Genomic DNA, 20,425 nt, shown 5'->3' with positions numbered 1-20,425 from the left:
AAGTTTGCCTTTTGGTGGTCTTTCGACGATTCTAAAAAAAACTTGAGACATTACACATTTGCTTAAGATTCATTAATAACTTTAAATTCACTCGGGACCACGAACGTTAGGATACCTAAAGTTATATTCACAATGCATTACACAGGATGTCAGCACACAACACCGACAAGTTGCTGGACAATGTGTAAAGGCAAAAATTGTGCTCGATTCTCATGAACAAAATGGAACATCGAGATACTGGTGACGTAAATGTGGTACGCTAGAAATAACCATGTATCGTAGAATATGGATGGATTATTTTCCTTTCGATACTATGATTCCGAATTAGGATTTTTTTAAAAAATACTTAGTTTAATACGAAATTTCATGGAAATTAACACATATTTCTTGGGAAGTTTGCTCATTCCCGACATTATCACATGACAATGGAATTTTTGTCGCAAATGCGGAACTACATTATGGCAACAACCTTCGGTATGTTGTCAGAATTTTGTAATTTGATCACACAGTTAACCCAACGTGAACTTATTCATGTTGTTGGCCCAGCTGACGCTTTTTGTATCCTAGAATTTCTGTGTGACGTTGGGGTCCAACACAAATTGTCACGAATATTTCAATTCTAGTCTTTTTTATGTTCATGTATCTTCTTCTTCTTCTTCTTGAGATTACTGCAACTACAACTTATTCTACTGAATGTTTAGGCATAAATATAGCTGATTTAGATATGAATTTCTTTTTGAATAAAACAAAATTACCGAAAAACCTTTTTTACCCAAAATAATTATCTCTAATATCTTCAATTATGTTGTCACTATTTACTATTGGTCCAAGATATTTAAATTATTTCAATTCCTCTATTCGTTCATCGTTTCTAATTAGTACTTCTAATCTACTTTTACCTTTTTATATATATTTAAGATATTTCGTCTTCTGTTTGTTTGTTGTGAGACTTGTTTGCTTCATTTTTCAGTTGTTAAAATGTTACTGTTATTTTTTGTTCTTGGTATTAAAATGATATCGTCAACATTTGCAATACATTGTTTTAATCTAATCGATATACTTCCACTTAGTTCCACCTGTTTCAATATAGAGTCTATCATTATTAGTGTGTATTAATTTGAATTCTTCTCTAATGTCACTTTATGTTAACTCTTGCTTTATTGTTGGTTAAGGTCAACTTAATTTGTCTACATGGTACTTCATATAATTCTAAAGCATCTATTAATTTGTTCGTATATAGCGGCCCAGTCTAGTTCGGTGCGCTTTTGACACCAGGTGTACTGCAGGTGTATTCCAGTGTCAGGCTGGTGCAAGAAAATTGCGTTCAACCAAGTAGATGCCCTGTTCTCAAGAATATCGGTGTTCAAGTTCAGAAGATTCAACAAAAGCCTGTCTGCTGAATTCAACGTTCATTTGATTGGTTAGCACGTACCACGTGGCGATACACCACACTGTACAGGGTCAACGAAGTTAGTAATAAGGTCTGTTTTATACAGCGTATATTGATACACTTGTAAGTTGAATTGTATCTTCTGCAAATATGGTGTATAAAGAAACAAACTGCCACAGTACAGAGGTGAGTGTACACAGCTACAGAACGTAGTGTAAGCGGTGCAGACACCAAATACACTACGTGACACCAAATCAACACCATTGCAAGTCGGTGTTACACTTTATAACCGACCAGACACGCGAGTGCAAACAAAGTCAAAAAGTGCATGCTGGATATGTGTTGAAATTAATTCTACAAATGTATATCATACTATTAACTAAGTCGTAATCCCATTATTGATAAGAGTGCTATCCTCTTCCTCGGTTTGCAGTTTCCATAACACACCACTGGCGCTAGCGTCGATCGATACACATTCAAGAGGCAGAAAAAGCTAGGAGCAGGACGTTTACACACGTCCGGTGTTTATGAACCCAGAAAACGCTCTGCAAATATCCGTCTTTCCGAGGCAAGGTGACAACGCTGCACGGCCCCTAGTGGGTCGCATGTGCACCGAGCCGTTTAGCCAGACCAGCTTACAACACACCAACGAACTAAAATATCCCCTAATTCTCATGTCCTCCGTTAACCTCTTGGGATTACGGCGCCATCTGAAGATGAAGGTGCAATAACGGGTTTACTGCCAGCGCCACGGTTGGTGGCTGATGTCTATAACAAGCGTCTGCCACGTGCTCGGCCATTTTCTCAATCTGACGCTGCCACTATCGTGTATACCATCATTGCCCTGAATGGTGACACCGTGTGTTGCGGGGTCCTCCACGTGCTTCTTCGGCGATTATACACTCTCGGAGAGCCAATCTTTAAGGAAACAAACCTGTTCCGAATTGCCCATTCAACCCTTCATTCTCTTTTCATTTTAACCACGGGATTCCTCTTCGCTTCCTAGAATTTGGTTCTCTTCCAATTTCTTCAATGCTAATCTCTCCAACAGACACTGCATCAAATATAGGACTGCAATGGGCGTTAGCTAGCTCAAGTTCCTTCCGGAAAGAAGGCTAGCGAGTCTCTTGCGACGAGTACAAAATATTCTTGTGAGATATTTTGTGCTTGTTTTCTCTAATCTCTTTCCCAGGGGTCCCGGGTTCGAATCCATGTCTGGGCATGGGTGTTCTTTGTGTGTGCCCCTTCATCAATTTTATCCTCATCTTCGCGATTAGCCAAAGTGGAAGAAAACCGAAGTAAAATAAACAAATCAATTTGTCTAATCTCTTTTATGTTGTTCGTTGAAAACTTCTTGTATCACAGGCGTCTAATAATAAAATTCAGCTTTCCCCTATTTTTTAACATTAGCCTGATTTATAATTGTAGCAAACAATATATTATACCAAATATCAGGATATCTGTGTTCTAATTTTGTTAAAGTTGTTTTTTAGACTTAAGACAGCAGTTAGAATTTGCTTTAGATCAACCTTTACGAGTTGAACTTTTGTGTAATAATGTTGTTAACTTTACTATGCTATAACTATAACACAATAACTTTGATTTGCTTCAAATAACGATGTGATTGTGGTTCGAAAGTAACATGCAGGTGTTTTCCGCTCCTTGAGGAGAAAGTAAGCTATATTGTTTGAGATTAAATTCATGTAAATTTGTACAGGTGAGGCATATTCAGTTCAATATTCTTGATTTTCTGCAGAATTATGGTAGAGTTTTAACTGTTTTACGCAATTAATTTACCTAGCTTGGCTTAACATTAAATTAAAACTCATTTCTGAACTGTCAGTTTTAGTAACTTTGTGATGACGTGTTGAAACCTATGCCACATAAAAAATCCAGACTACAGATAAAAATGTTCAATGTGCTATACTCTATGTATTCTACTTTTTAATTTTACTAATTCATAATCTCTAGTAACGAAAGTTGAGTCATTTTGAAGCCCATGATTTCCTGATAAATAATAGTATAACAATTTTTATTGTTCAACAGTTTTACTGAAGTAAGTTACTATCACACTTAAGTCGAATTGTCCTTTCGTGAAGTCATAAAACAATGAATAATACGTGGTGTGAATATGTCTTAGGATTTTCAAGTTATTAGTGATAAAATGTAGGGTTTGACGAATTTTATAGCACACTGTACAACACTAATATGATACACATAGAGTCATTGCCATGTTCTTGATAAATCCATATGATTTATCAGCTTATTTCCTTTCCTCTGATACTTAGTGATTGTTCTCATGGGCGTTCGAAAGGGGGAAAGGGGCCTCCCTGGAAATACATGTCGTCAACCTAAGAGTATATATTTTACAAATATAATATAATTTGTAGTCACAGTAATTTGTTAATTAGTTTAATAGCATTGCAGGAACGTGAGAACTTCAAACTCAAGGAGTGTTTTTTGAGTCGGCAACTCTATTATGGGTGGCAATATACTTTGTTTGCCCCCTCTGGAAAAAATAACTTGCTTACCCCTCCCTGGGAAAATCCCTGTGGACGTCAACGACTCTTTCAAGGACCTTGTCCCACCACAGAAATATCAATTCATTTTCTTCCCAAATCATATCACTCCAGAATTCAAGGAAAAGCAGTCACGCACGGTGTTGCTGACACAAACAAAACAACAGCGCAACTTGTCGAACAACAAAAGTAATCAACAAAGTGATGGACAAAATTATAATTTAAAACATTTTTTTTACATACAAAGTGCAGTTTTAAAATTGTGGGTACAAAGAGAAATATTCTTGACTGTAGATGAAGTAAGGCCGGTTATCGCCGAAGGATTTCACAGACTACTCCTCTGGTTCAGCCGGTGTGACCTGACACCCCTGAAGTAGTTCGTTTTGGAGTGGAGGCAGTTCTTCTGGTGGATGGTGTCTAAGCAGGACTGCTCGTACGCCTCCTGCTGGTTCTCAATCTGTTCGTCCCGCACGAGCGAGATTGTTCCCCGAACTGCTGCTCTCGGTATTTCCAGACGAGTTTGATGGAACAGAGGATTATCGCTGGAAATAAAGTGGAACTTCGTATCATGTAATATAATAGTAATAAGTCGATATGCTATGTCAGGGATTCAATTTTTTTTGGGGGGAACAGAATATGCTGTAAGCATATGATAAGAAACTCTAGTATGTGGGGTCCATTCCCGATTAGCCTTACTGTGCATAAAGTGGACTTAAAACACCAACCCAACTCTAATATGTGGATGTTTCGACGTATTAAGAACAGCCTCTATACATCTGTATGTGAGGGGCTCGCCGATAGCGTAGTGGTAACGTCGTCACCTTGAAATCAATGGATACCGGGGTCGATACAACTCCACTTCAAAACAATCAGATTCAAACTTGATGTGTGTGTGTGTGTGCGCGTTCGTAGTATCCCATCATGACAACTACAAGGGTTCGTTTTTAGGTTCAATTTGTGATCATATAAGCTAATCAGGACTGGATCTACAAAGTGATATCCGAACCGCTGTACAATGTACACTTGCCGGCAATAAAAATGAGACAGCTAGATCCTGAAATACTCACTTCCCTGCAAGGTGTTATGTGTGTTGCATAACTCTACTGCGATAAGTGGATTTTAATAGCAAATTTCCAATGGCAACTTCTACCAGCGCCGAAGAGTTATGCAACACACATATCACCTTGCTTTGATTGATTGATTGATTGATTTAGTTTATTTTACTTCGCGTTTTGTGCCTCTTGGCTAATTTGCGAAGATGGGGATGAGTGATGAAATGATGAAATTGATGAATGGACATTCACAAACAACCAAGCCCGACCGGGATTCGAACCCTGGACCCTTGGCGTCGCAGCGCGATGTGCTAACCACTCGGCCACAGGGTCGGGCTACATATCACCTTGCAGGGAAGCAAGTATTCCTTTTTTTTTGCCGGTGACAAGAGAACGAACCCAAAACCCTTTGATTATAAAGTGATAGCATCAGTAGATTTTTTTTTTTAATAGTAGTAGTTCTACCAACCAAAAAGCCGAGAATTCGATTTCCAGTGTCGACTTAATTAAGTGCCTATTAAATGTATTTATGCTCAACTTTGTTTTATTCTCTTACTGCCCGAAAATACGTGCTGGAACATTTATTTCTATTGTAATATATTGTTATCAATATTTATAATAATATTTAATCTTCCATTTTTGGAGGGCACGTGCCCCCATGCCCCTCCCGCTAAACCCATCAATGTGTGTTAGTCATCTCTGTCTTGGCTGATATAAAAGTATAAGAAGAGGCTAGACGGATTGCTTGGTAGGACAGATTGAGCATATCTACAGGGTGCTTCACAGGAAATGGACGGTTTTCAAATGGAGAATTCGAAGCAGGAGGAGGAGGTAGAGATGGAAGTAGGTTGGCATTGAACTCTCTCGGTCATGCAATTTTCGGCTCGGCGTAACAGCAGTACATGCAATGCCAATTGCAGTCATGGCGCCTTATATATTAGAGCATCGTGTGTTCGCATACGATAGTTTCGTGTTCAATAAGCAACTCGCCACTTTAAACGAAACTATCGTATGCGAACACACGATGCTCTAATATATAAGGCGCCATGACTGCAACTGGCATTGCATGTACTGCTGTTACGCCGAGCCGATACGAACCGAGCCGTAAATGGCATGGCCGAGAGAGTTCAATGCCACCGTAGTTCCATCTCTACCCCCTCCCCCCTTCTTCGAATTCTCCATTTGAAAACCGTCCGTTTCCCGTACCGCACCCTTTATATTCGCGTCTAGGGGTTAAAACAGTGAGCAGAGTTAGTTTTTGTATTTTCCTTAGATTTAGTATAACTCCTATGATGGTCGTACATTCTAATGAAATTCAGCTTTACCCTATATCTTTACATTAGCCTGATTGTTGCCTTAATTTACTATGCTATTATGAAAGTAGGTTGATATTGCACACTCACAGATTCTTACCTAGAAGAAGTAGCGTTTCACCAATAGAAACAAAGATTATGGGGTTCCATACGGGCTCCCACAGATCTTCCCGATATGCGTCGAATATAACACAGACTATTGTCATTGATGAAAAGGTCCACGGAACCATCATCAACTCGTGCTTCTGCAAATAATAATCACAATAATACATACAAGTGATATATTTGTTACTTTCTTTTCTTTTACTTCATTCTCCTACTCATACCTGTAGATAGGTGGGGTCTATGGTGGCGGCTCAGCTCCGCCCCTAGATCTGAGCCAAGCCAATGCCTTCTTCTAACAAGGCCTGTGTAGAGACAATTAACATGCAACGTCATCGTAGGTAGGTTATGATCGATTCATGATATCGTGCAGTGGCACTTCACCATGAATGAATATGTAAAATATTTTCTTTAAATTATCCTTATCACGTATATTGATACTAAAAGAAACGTATTGTAGTCCGTTACGCGGCGCGCGCTTCGACAACAGGTTCTACCGAGCCGATCCATCCAGAAGTGCAGAGCTCTAGCTGAGAAAGCAATATCCATGCACACAAGGGAAGCTGTTTACGTTGGGTGACATGACAACCGTGACGTCACTGCTTACGCTGCAAGGTTTGCCATTACGTGACTGCAGAGCTACGGGCAGACACAGCAAACCTACTCCACTTGCCTTCGAGGAGCTGAACTGAGTGCGTATTGCTACCCGTGTCGTTTTCTTTCGTGCAGGTTTAAGAGAAATATGAATCCTGTTTGATTCAGTGTGTGTTTTGTTAGAAACCACATTAGTATGTGTAACTATTGATCTAATTTTCTCTATTACCCAAGTTTTTCCCACTAGCCCTTCACCTAACTTCAGAGTCACCAAACGTCGACTTATACCTCGTGTTTCTTTTATTTCATGAAGCCACCACCAGGTTCTTTGAAGTAGTGTGTCTTCGCTATAACTAGAAATTTGTCTGTGCAATCCTGTCAGTGTTTTTCATATATTTGATGGTCTTATGTACGTGCAGCACTACAGTTACAAAATACCGTTTTCCTTACGTAATCCCGACCTCCGACAGCGCCCTACGACGCCAGGCGTCCCGGGTTCGAATCCCGACCTGGGTGTGGATGTTCTTTGTCAATGTTCCTTGTTGAATTTCAACCTCATCTTTGCGATTAACCAAAAGAAGCAGAAAAGCAAAGTAAAATGAACCAACTCAATGAAACCAGAACGTAACAAAGAAAATAAAAGTTGCCATTCACAATGCATGGCAATGTAGTAGTATATCCTAGATAAATTTGATAAACTCTTTTCTTCTTTTATTCTGGCGGGGGCACATGGGGTGTTATTGTTATTCCTCTGATAAGATCACCTTCTTCATGGGAGAAATGAATGAATGAGCACAACATACCTCATCTTGGATGCGAACCTGATTTTGCCTGACTTCGTAGCACATGATTGATGTAAGGCTGATGGCAATGGCGCCCGCAGAAGGGGGGAGCCAGAAGGGGGCACTTGCCCCCTTGAGATATCAGGAAAAAATCGTGTGGTGAAATTGTAGCTTGGATGAGGGGTGACATGAAAAACAGCAGAATAAGTGGTCTCTGTGCATTGTGAAAAAGAACAAAAAACAACAAAATTATAAATGTTTACGGAAATGTAGCAAGTGAAATCCAGTATCAATGTAAATAGTAGACTCGAGTTTGAACCTAAGAACAGCGCCAAGGTACGATTTCAATTTTTTTGACTTGTTAATAAGTAAACATAATAAAAGTTTAAATATAAGTTTTATGGCTGAAGGGAAATATATGAAATTGTACTTTGCCCCCAGTACTCGCAGTGGAAATATCTAGTTTGATGGACCTACGCAAGTTATCCTAGTGGGGGATACTTTGAGAGAATCTTCCTAACTGGGCGATGGCACCCCCCCCCCCCCATGTTTCCCCAACTTTGAACACTCCTCCCTTACCCTCCTCCCCTTGGGAAAAAATCCTTGGCTGATGGTGACTTGTTTTCATGGCAACAATGGGAAAAGAAGTGCAGCAGGGTGTAATGACTGTTACAACCATCTGCACAATTGAAGCTGTGGTCTGCGGTGGAGATGCACCAATGAATTCATTAATGAAATTACGATTGGACAGAGTGAACACCGATGACTTCACTTATCCATCGACACGGGGCCAGACTAGTAATGAACTGTTAAACGGGATCCGCGGGAAGCAGCGATTAGTGAATTTGTGGCGAACTTTCAGCGAACTAAATGAAGTGGGTAGCAACACTGCGTTTTGAGCAGATCAGTAACGATGGATTCAGAGGCGCGAGACCGAGAATGTCGTTTAAAACTAGGGTGACCGTGTTTAAAATTATTTATTAAAGTATGTATCACATAAATGATACATCATAAGCAATATATAAAAGATGATCTCCCGTTGTCAAGAGATAATAATTACACTGGGGAACAAAAAAAAAAGATTTTACTTTGTGGCATAAAGTTTAATAACAGTTTCAGCACACAAAACAGCTGTGATTGCCAATTGTATGATTGGTTCAGTTGAATTGACTCCAGTTTAAAAAATTAACACACCATGGAAAATGTAGGAGGTAAAATGACTCCACGCTTTTCTCGGCAATATCAAAATTTGATAATGGGCTGAAATTCCCATTAAGAAACTTATTAATATATTTTTAAATTGTTGCTAGGCAACTTATGAAGCATAGCTAGGCAATATATCTCCTATGTTTGTGGGATAGTCAGGCCTCCCGCACTGGTGCAAAAATCCGAACAAGGTTAATTTCGGAATTCATTTGTTCGTGCATGAATTAACCAGCTACCAGTCGGCACCACCATCGATGTTAAATCCTAATTTTCTCATTAAAAATTTAGTTTATGTATCTATTAATCAATGATGATCACTTGCCTTTCCCTTCTTAAACATGTATAAGAAAAATCGTATTTTTAAAGTCAATACTTCTACATGACGTAACATCGTTCCATATGATCTGTCATGGACGTACACTAACTATTTTAATAAGGATGTAGAAGAACAAAAAATAAAACAATGGCTTATTGTGCAGATTTTTATTGTAAAAACTGTCAGAAGAGGAATCCAGAGCTGTGTTCGTGTTCTGTCATATCCTGAAAGGTTAGTTATTTATGAATTCTGTTCGCTCTTTATGTAAAAATAATTTCCATAAAGTTAGTTTCCACGGAGAATAATTCCTAGCATGTCTTCGTATTCTGTATTTTGCTTCATTTAAGTAAAAGGACATGTGTTAAAAAAACGTCTGAAAGATTAAAGGTTCGATTTTGTAACTTAATGTTACTTATAAGTTACACAGGAGGATAGAAAGCCAACGAGAATAGTAGGAATGACTTGAAGTTTGTTTGAAGTTCGGAAAAGCTCATTTGTGCATGTTATAATGCAGAAAGTTGCAAGTTATCGCGCTCCTATTCGCTTCTGCATGAAGTTTATTTCTTCTAGCATTTAAAACTTTGTCAACATGTACAGGAGATGAAAAAAAGCGTGTAAATATTAAAGCAATGAAACCTAAGGTTCCTATCGTTCTATGATTTTTTAAAAAATTCTCTTAGCAGGAAGACTAATTATCGTAGAATTTTAGCAATCATTGTCACACGAAATTTGAACCTTTCTTAAAGTAATTAGCACTCTTTGGAATTTTTTTTTAAAAAAATATTTATGTTGAAAAAACAACTTAAAAATTACCTTACGCAAGCTTGCACGCTTCCCAAGGACAATGTATTTTCCATAGACAAGGGACTGTAAGTATCGTAGACTAGGGGGAATTAATGTAGAAGTAAATCGGAACCTTAGTAAAATGAATTTAGGTAATTTATTTATAATGCTAAGAGAACCAAACCTGGCCTGCCTAACCTAACTACGGAAGCATACATTGAACCAAATCATAAGTAATCACTAGTTTTGGAAACGAAATGAGTGTAACTAACCTAAATGTGCAATATATGCAAAATATTTTACGAACATTTACACATGTGTTACTGTAAAGAAAAATCCTTTCTAACTGGTGCCACGGGAGGAAGATTTTGTGTTTCAAATCGCATTTTAATCTATGTGGTTTAATCCAACACTACAGAATTATGGATGTTACTCCTATTATTAATAATAATATATTTTGTTGATGGAATCATCTAATTATACCTGTAGTTAATATTATTGCTGTAATAGCTCTTGTTGTTGGTCATGGGCTTTGATCTACTAGATGGTATGGGTGATTTTGATTTGTTGACATATTTCCTGTCCTGGTATCTTCTTCAGAAATATGTTGTGTCATAACATTTTTCTTGAAAGCACTCCCGGGAATAGATTCCATGATCCATTTAATGACAAAAATTGCATTGTTAGCCAGTTGTAGGTTAGGCAGTAAGCTTCAGGGACTCTTTCTAAAAGATAATGTGGTAAAACTTTGCTTCATATGTTAGGAAGTTTAGTGCAATATCTATAATATTTTTTTATTTGCATTACCACACACTGTATGGTGCCATAAGAAGTAGTTACGATGAGAAATAATGTGAAAATTGAGTAAAAATTAATCAATTGAATGGTGACAAGCTCATAAGATTTTGCGCAATTGTTGAAGGAGCTATCATAGAATGGACCCTTATACATTTGATACTACTTTATTCAACAGATAGAGATAGTGATCTAATGCATATTCATTTTCAGTAACTTTTCTTTGTGTTGACACGCTTTGACCTTAGCTCACTAACAACTCTTGCATCTTGGAATTTATCTTTTTTGAGTGACATAAAATGCAGAATGCTTTGTCTTGCATAGTTATATGTTTCTAAAATAATTTTTCGTCTTTTATTTTTCTCGTAGAGCTGAGATATAGTTGGAGAAAATATGGCGAAAGGACTTGAGGCACAAAGCATACAAAAGTTACAGAGTTTGTGGAGACAATTTTTCAGAGAAAATGTTTATGAATTCTAATAGAAATAAGTTAGTGCATGATGCATACCCAGATGTAGAACCAAGTAAGTATATTGCATTTCTTATGGAATAACATTGTCATCAGTTATGTGGCTCATGCATAAGAAATTGTATTTTCCCTTTTCTGCATTAAAAAAATATATGCTTTAGAGATAAATTTTGCTTAAAGTACATAATACCTAACAACACGATACATTGCTTGAGGATGTTAGAAACAAATGTATTTAATGTTTCACTAAATAAATATTCCAAGCAAGATGGATGAAAAAGATATGATTTTCAGCTAAACAGTCCTGTAAAATATTTGAAAAGTTTGATTAAAGGAAATAAAATGCACATATTTTTCTGTTTGAGACTGTACATATGTGAACCTACTATGGAAATGTTTGTTGAGTGTGTTAATGATGCTTTAATAATTTCAGTAACTTTTATTCCAGTGAAAGTCTGTAGGACCTCAAAGAGATTATCATACCTTATGCAAAATATATTAATTACTAGTGATTCAATAAATATATATATACCTGAATAACAACGTGTTTGTTTATTTTCCCTTACATTTGTTATTAGCAATAGAATATAATGTTTTACATTTCCACAGTATGAGTATTAAATCATTAAGAGTAATGTACTTACTCTGAAACTGTTCTCTTCTTCTGGAGTATTTCAACATGTAAATTCATTCTTGGTGAAGTATAACATGTCACCATAGTGAGTGTCCGACCAAGAAACCTATCAGTATGACACAATGGTTTGTCTAATGGAATTTCATTAACAATATTATGATAATATTCAATACAGTGGAAATTATTTGATGTAGGGTTTTAAGGATTTCTTATAGTCTTTTACTTTATATTCCATATGTTTAATGCTAACAATATAATTTATATGTGTAATTGGAAGTAAGATGCTTGAAATAAATTTTGGGACTTGTAGGCATAATGACCATATTGGGCCATTCAATGTATGTGAGGAAGAATCCTCTTATCTAATATCCTTACTTGAGTTTGAACTGTTCTTTTAGGTCTACTTTATGCACAGAAAGGCTAATTGGGTTGAACCTATAGTTTAAAGTGGGATCCGAAACACTATGGGTCTCCACCGGAGTTAAAAAATGGGTGTGAAGAGCCCCTTGAGAAAGGTTGAAAGTGAAATGTTATAAAGACTTGCAAAGGATATACACAAAACTACGAACTTCCTCAGAGACAGTATAAGAGACCAGCTCTTCTCAAAAAGGTAATGACATTTCTTAAAGTGCTTTCATTATCTCCCAACCTGGTCAATAATTGGTAAGATCAAAAGTTTGAGGAAAGTATAATCTACACATTAGGTAGGAATAAGCCAATCACTTAACATTTAGACATGACACATTGGATGGTCTAGCCCTTGCAGCAAATCATCATGAGTGAGACACCTATGTTCAATACGAGGCCAAGTTAAATTTACTTCTTGATGGAAGGGATGATATGAGAAACATGCACCAATGATCGACCTGATAGTTTGAAGCTTGAAAGAATGATTATTTATTAACTCTTTATGTTCACTTTCTTTTAGACTGACTAGAAACATGAGTGACATTATTTAGAAGTAGCAGGGATTTTGTCAATATGGCATCCACTATGAGTGAAATGTTGCTGTTCATTGGTTCATTTCCAAGTGGCATATGTCACATGTCACTTTGGTGTGAAATCTCTCTAAATTGCAAAAAATACTGTTGGTTTCTTTGTCATCAGCTGGAAATTTACACATTTCTTTTGTTTTTTAATTAGCTTTAAAAATTCATGTGGAATATTTATTCTGAATGCATGGATTGTATCATCTTCAGTACTGTGTTAAGTATATGAATATATAAAATACATATCTGTGCAGGATAAGATCTTTCAGTGGTGTATTTTTAATTCCATTGTGTGTGTGTTTAGGAGTGGGGGGCTGGGAGTGTGCTTATCTAGCTTGATCCTACATACTCAATGACTGCTTTGTTTTTATTCTAAGACATTCATATTTCGAGTCCAGATTTTTGTGTAACTATGAAATATGTAATGCCATATGATGAAATTGTAGTCAATATGTAGAGTGGTTCCAGTAAGTAACTTCGAACAAAACTCGCTTGTATGACATACTCCTACTCCCATTCTAGATTAAAAATTAGGGATTTTTGACAAATACTAAAATGAATAAGCATGCAGTGATTAGTTAATAATATATCTTACAAACATTCACACGTTTTTAGAAATGGGTTAAAATTACTCTCATGCAAACCAGAAAAGTGAAATTTCATACAACTTCGATTGATTGATTGATTTGGTGTTTTAAGTCAACTTTATTCACAGTAAGGCCAATCGGGACTGGAACTACAGTTTAAAGTGGGATCCGAACCACTATGCGTCTCCATATAGGTACAACTTCGAGATGGGGTGGTTGCTATATAGGCATTCTAGGTTAACTTGTGTAAGGTGTGACCTTTTCTTACTCTATTTTCCTATAACTATTCATTATCATCATCATAGTAGTTTTTACAGAGAAATAGACTGATAGAATTAAAACAATTACAATTTCATTCCAGAAAGTATTCTGTTTGATAACTTCCCCAATGAGCATACAGCATAACATAACCCATGGTTCTACAGAATAGTTTCTCAACCTATAGGGTGCGACCAACTCCTGGGTCCTGAGGGGACATTTGGTGGGTCGGGAAGTTGGGCTCGAAACTTTGTTAACTGGGTCTTAAAAACCTATTACCTTAAATTACTTAGATATATTGTTTTAACAATTTAAATTCAGGCCGTGTTGTTGTAAAAGAGCAAATATATGATTATAGACTAGGTGCACACCCCTACAAAGTAATTCCGCTTGTTCCCATCTTATGGGTCCCATGAAGTGTAATATCCTTCAAGGTGGGTCCCCGACTGAAAAAGGTTGAGATCCACTGCTCTACAGCCCTGGAAGGTCCTTGGCCTATCAACTGACTGCCAGTCTGCCTCCCGCAAGCCTACCTAGAGGTGTGGAGATCTTCAACCAGTAATGGGGTGACGTAGGGTCAGCACATCGAACCCTCAGCTGTTATAGGAGATTTCCCAGACTGGGTTACGCTACTCACTTGTAGGTCCCCAATTTTCTTAGGATGGTGGTTAAGTTTGGAAAACAAGTACTGACTGACTATATGTATATATCTTTTATTCCAGTATATTTCATACCTACAAGCCGCCAGCCGATTTGTAATGGTTTCGTTAGATGAATAGTGTTAATGTTCCATCAGTAGTTTTTAATATACGTTTTATGATTTATTCTTATTTCCTGAGACAAAACCTTCGAATCCTGTCTTTTGTTTCCCTGCCATTTTCAGCATCAAATCTCCCCCCTCTCAGGGTACTCCACTGATATTAACTGCAGAGAAAGTGGATGCATTTGTCTTTCGTTTTATGAGGCCATAGACAGATGAATGGAATTTTCTACGTTGGTAAATCAGAAGTGTCTACATCTTGCGATTGAATATGGTAGGCCTACACAAGAGAGAAAATTACAGTGACGGCACCAGAAACAGTTGCTGTTATTAAGTATGCTGTATCCTGCAGATTACCACCCACGTTAAACTGTGCAGCAATTGTTATGAAGAGAAAGAGACAGTTTGGGAAATGTTGCAACATGGCTCGAGCGCCCTTTAGAACACTTTGGGTAGCGCAATGATCCACTCACCCCACCCTTCCATTCCTGCTTTTATTTTCTGCTAATAATTCGGGACATATCTCGTAAGGTCGTAGTATTTATTTTATTTAAGTTCATAAAAATGTTCTACAAGGATAAATACCATTGTTCAGTTAATGCAGGGGTCCTGGGTTCGAATCCCTGTTAGAGCTTTCTTTGTGTCATCAATTTTTCATAGCATCGTCGCAATTAGCCTAAAATTGGAAAAATGCGACGCTAAATAAACAACGACGAGGGAGGGGTAAAACGCATTGATCTACGAACAAAGTAATCGCCGTAGAGTTTACACAAGATAAAATCGCGATTTGCCCAAAATGTCAGAAAAGCAACGCATAATAGGGAGAATACGACATAAAAATACTTATTACCACAGATAATACACGGACCATTTTTCATGCACAACGGAATGATTTACGTGCTGGAATTTCAGGAACTTGAAATTATTTTCGTATGTTGTGCTTCTGGGCTACTTATTCTGTATATCTCGTAACTTAGATGTAGAAATCATTCAAACGTAACGTGCATTAACTGAACAATGGTATTTATCCTTGTAGAACATTTTTATGCACTTAAATAAAATAATTAATTCGACCTTACGAGATATGTCCAGAATTATTAGCAGAAAATAAAAGCAGGAATGGAGAGATATTAATTTAGAGTTGGTGTTTTAAGTCCACTTTATGCACAGTAAGGCTAATCGGGACTGGACCTACAGTTTTTTAAAGTGGGATCCGAACCACTTGTGCCTCCACCGGGTATCGAACCCGGGACCCCTTGATAGCAGGAATGGAAGGGTGGGGTGAGCAGATCATTGCGCTGAGACGCATTCAACTGTCACTGCCAAGAGTAAGATATGATTGGCGGAGAGGTTGCTATGACAACGCTTTACGTTTCGAAACAGCCGTAGGGTGGCTCCACATGTCCGGTTTGGTATACGCACAGATTACAAAGGAGAGATAGGAAGTAAGCGATCTTATTAATCTGTGGGATAGTCGTGCTAGAGAAAAGCATTGGATGATAAAAGTTTGGCCCCCAAGGGAAAATATTACAGTGGGAAAAGCTAATATCATTCATGAACCGCTGATAGATAGGGACAAAATCATCTTTCCGCCACTGCATATTAAACTTTGGTTGATAAAACAGTTTGTCAAGGCCTTAGATACAAGTGTTGATTGTTTCAAATATATATGCCACACTTTTCCAGGACTTAGTATAAAAAAATTGAAGGCAGGAATCTTTGACGGACCACAAATTCGTACACTTATAAATTATGCCAATTTTACAACTTGCATGTCTTACATCGAATCTGAGGCCTGGCTGAGCTTTGTGTCCGTCTTCAAAAACTTTTGGGGGAATCACAGAGCAGAAAATTACCGCGATATAGTTGGAAATATGTTGAAAAAGTTTTAGAACTTGGGAGCTAATATGAGTGTAAAGATACATTTTCTACAAAGCCACATTGACAGATTCCCTGAAAACATTCGTGATTTTAGTGAAGAACAGGGAGACAGGTTCCATCAGGATATAAGGATAATGGAAGAAAGGTGCCAGGGACGGTGGGATCGCCACATGATGGCCGACTACTGTTGGAGCTTACAGAAGGATTGTCCTAAAAAGCAATACAGCAGGAAATCGTATAGAAAACGTTTCACATAGTTTTTTACTTCATTGTGTACATATTTTCTTAATTATTATGATCATAGGCCTATATAAATTTATTTTTATAATAATTATTGTAATCACAAAAAGAAATATTAAATTGTTGTTGGAAGATCATTCATATGTATGTCTTATGTTTCCGCCATTTTGATTTAGTTGCAGTTATTTCATAAATTAGAGCCAATTCAGGAAATATGCTATTATATCATTATTCAGCAGCATGAAATCGCCCTAAATTAGCTCTCAAACACTGTGCCGCAATTTCACTGTTCCCCAGTGTTATTATAATCTCGGTATGACTACATAATGTTTCTTGTCGCTTTGTTGTTGAGGATTGCCAGAAGTATTTATCAGAAGAACGAATCTGATAAGAAAGAAACATCTTTATACTTCATTAACTAGTGGCGGCGATTACGGGGGGCGATGGGGGGCGATGGGGGGCAGTTGACCCCCACTCTTGCCCCCGCACTATGCTAAGCCTTATCTTCAAGGGGAAATATACTGTCCTTGCCCCCCCCCCGTTTTGGCACCTTGCGCTCCGGTTTTGGAACCCAATCGCCGCCACTGTCACTAACCGTTCATAAAACTCACCACATATCCGACACACGACGCGAGATTCGTCTTTTGAGTTTATGTCAAGATGGACAAATTTGAATTCTTGTTGCAGTGAAACTACATGAACGCTTCTTTGCTCTACAAATAACAGAGTGTCTTGTGCTGTGCACATTGCTGACAGAATACAAGTCAAGCTTGTGCATGAAAATGAAGGAAGACGTTGCGAAGTCGTGCTTTTGTGGAAGGTGAGTCTTTCCAACCCTAAACGATAATCGTGTTCTAGTTTCCATGAACAACCGTCTGCTCGAACATTCTCGACGCACATGACGCTAGTTTAAAGATTTCTTAGCATGAAAGGTCTCTCAAATTTAGACTTGGTTTTCAAGCCAACTCCTAGACTTTTATAAACGGGACAAATAGTGTATTTTTAATAATATCGAAGGGACGACCGAGACACACCTCTGAAACGAGACTGTCCCGGTCAAAACGAGACATAAGGTCGCTCTATTTAAAAGTCAAAATGAGAATGAGACTTTTGTGCTTGAGACTCTCAGTGTTGTTGGAGACTTTGATAAGCTGTAAGAAGGGATCTTTTTTTTCCGCAAATGTGATAACACAGAAAAAATGTCAATTGTTGCAAAAGTGTTTCACTCGCTCTTGGACCCTTCGCTTATAAAAATAACACTATTGGTCATAATGCAATAACATTTGCTACACCATGCATTCGAAATCGCGAAATAAGTCGAATTTGGCATAAAATGCGAATTTGTTTGGCCTTTTCGAGAATTTCAACATATTTCGTGCTTAAAGAAACGAAAGCAACTTTATTACACTTATTTATTAATGGGAGACTTACCAGAATAATTCCTGAGAGCAACATCACGCTGGCGGTGAAGTGGCCAATTATTAGAAGATCTGGAAGAAGTAAAAACAAATTACATTCGCTTTAGGCTGTTATATACGTAACTTTATCAACGATTCTTTGATACGGGAGACATGTAAAAGGACGCCTTCCTAGTTACATTCAAATTTACTTTTATCTAAATAGGTACACATCTCTCTCTTTGTCTGTCTGTCTGTCTGTCTGTATCCGCTCTCTTTTTTTCTACTTGTCTCCGTGACTATCGATCTCTCCTCCTTGTCGTTTCATCTATCTTCTGTCTCTTTGTATGTGGGTGTGTGTGTGTGTCCATCTCTCTACATATGTACACATGTCCGTATCATCTGTCTTCTTTATTTTCTTCTCCTTCTCTCTCTCTCTCTCTCTCTCACTCTCTTTCTGCTTGTCCTTGTATCTCCTCGCTGTTTCTCAATCTCTCTCTCCCTTCCTCCCTCCCTTTCCGTCTTAAACTTCTTAATTGGTATGACTTGCATTAAATCATGTTGCACATATTTTTAAAGTTCTTCTACATATTTCTCCCTTGTTATTTCTCCACATAGTGTTCAACATCTTACTCAATTCCCAACCTTTACTCTTCATTAAGCCGGCCCCCGGGGCGGAGTGGTTAGCACATCGCGCTACGAGGCCAGGGGTCCCGGGTTCGAATCCCGGCCTGGGCATGGATGTTTGTGAGTGTCCATTCATGAATTTCATTATGTCATCACTCATCCCCATCTTCGCAAATTAGCCAAAAGTGTCACAAAAGGCGAAGTAAAATAAAGCAAATCAATCAATCAATCAATCCTCTTCATGAAGGCCCTGAAGCCATAGTTGCACCACACACATTTTTTTATATAGAATAAAGTTATGTTTAGTCTGCTATGACCATCAGTACCCTGATTTTTATTTCCTTGCCACATCTCCATCGAATACTGTACGTAAACTCTTATAAAAACTTGTGTATATACGAGGTAGTTTCAAAAAGTAATTGGTTTCGCGTCTTTGTACTTGATTGACAACCTTAATTCCATGAGAAGTTAAGTGAAGAATTTTGGAGAAATTTAGAAGAGATTAATTTCAATGTAATAAAATCATTTTCCAGTGTGGGGAAAGTACGTTGAAGAGCTCTACCAGAAAGAGAATCGCCCAGACAGTCTGAATGTAGAAAATGAAGACGACGTGCCTGACGATGAGAAAGGATACTATATCCTGAATGAAGAATTTGAGCAAGCACTCAAAGAAATGAGGAATGGGAAAGCAACGGGCACTGATGAAATTCCTGTTGAACTTATCAAATGCCTGGGAGATGGAAAAAGAGAAATACTGCACTTATGCAATGAAATCTATGAGAAAGGGGATTGGCCACAAGATTTCACGGAGACTGTTTTGGTACCTCTGCAGAAGAAAAGCAATGCCAGAAAATGTTCTGAGTACAGGACAATCAGTTTGATATCTCACTCGGCAAAAATTCTTCTAAGAATTCTGAACAGACGCCTATACTCGAAGGTCAGTGGCGAGTTAGAGGAAGAACAGTTTGGTTTCAGGAAAGGAAGAGGTACAAGGGATGCAATTGGTTTACTGAGAACCATTGGGGAAAGATATTTAGAGAAAGGAAAGGAGGTGTTTGTAGTATTTGTAGACCTGGAGAAAGCCTTTGATAGAGTGAATTGGGTTAAACTTTTAGAAATTCTGAAGAAAATTGGTGTAGATTGGAAAGAGAGAAGACTTCTAAGCAACTTATACATGAATCAACGAGTTAAAGTGAGAACAGGAGACGAAATGACAGAAGGCTGTGAAATTGGAAGAGGAGTACGACAAGGATGCTGCCTATCGCCTACTTTGTTTAATATTTATTTAGAAGATATAGTGAAAACTTGTTTCCAGGGCACAGGAGGTGTCAAATTAGGAGGAAGAAGAATAAACTGCATAAGATTTGCTGATGACATGGCATTATTCGCTGAGGATGAAATAACCATAAATAGTATGTTAGAAGAGTTAAACAGCAGCTGTGAGCAGTATGGGATGAAGATTAATGTAAAGAAGACAAAGGCAATGGTTATAGGACGGAAACCAAGGAATATTAATGTGAGAGCAAACAGTGAAAGAATCCAGCAAGTGGATAGCTTCAAGTACCTCGGATGCACTATAAACAGTGACATGAGCTGCAACCAAGAAGTGAAAATGAGAATCGCAATAGCAAAATAAGCTTTCAATAGAAGAAAAAATGTTTTTTGTGGACCCATGGACATAGGTCTAAGGAAGAGATTAGTGAAATGTTTTGTGTGGAGTGTAGCATAATA

General features: G+C 37.8%; 1 protein-coding gene across 2 annotated transcripts in view; it reads right to left on the bottom strand.

Annotated features, from left to right (window-relative positions):
• Positions 1 to 4,111: 4,111 nt before the first annotated feature.
• Positions 4,112 to 20,425, bottom strand: part of LOC145990279 (uncharacterized) — a 41,045-nt gene continuing 24,731 nt past the window's right edge. Inside the window, exons 4-6 of one of the 2 annotated variants that reach the window (XM_083125966.1) lie at positions 18,102 to 18,160; positions 6,365 to 6,519; positions 4,112 to 4,451 (exon numbers count right to left, since the gene is read on the bottom strand). In XM_083125966.1, the coding sequence (XP_082982092.1) occupies positions 4,235 to 4,451; positions 6,365 to 6,519; positions 18,102 to 18,160 (431 nt within the window). In that variant the 3' untranslated portion in view covers positions 4,112 to 4,234. The remainder of the gene's footprint in view (positions 4,452 to 6,364; positions 6,520 to 18,101; positions 18,161 to 20,425) is intronic. The other variant, XM_083125968.1, reaches the window with a different exon arrangement.

The sequence above is a fragment of the Lepisma saccharinum genome, chromosome 7 (assembly GCF_977018435.1).
Source record: "Lepisma saccharinum chromosome 7, izLepSacc3.1, whole genome shotgun sequence".
Taxonomy (NCBI): domain Eukaryota; kingdom Metazoa; phylum Arthropoda; class Insecta; order Zygentoma; family Lepismatidae; genus Lepisma; species Lepisma saccharinum.
This window is presented reverse-complemented; position numbering and strand designations above follow the sequence as displayed.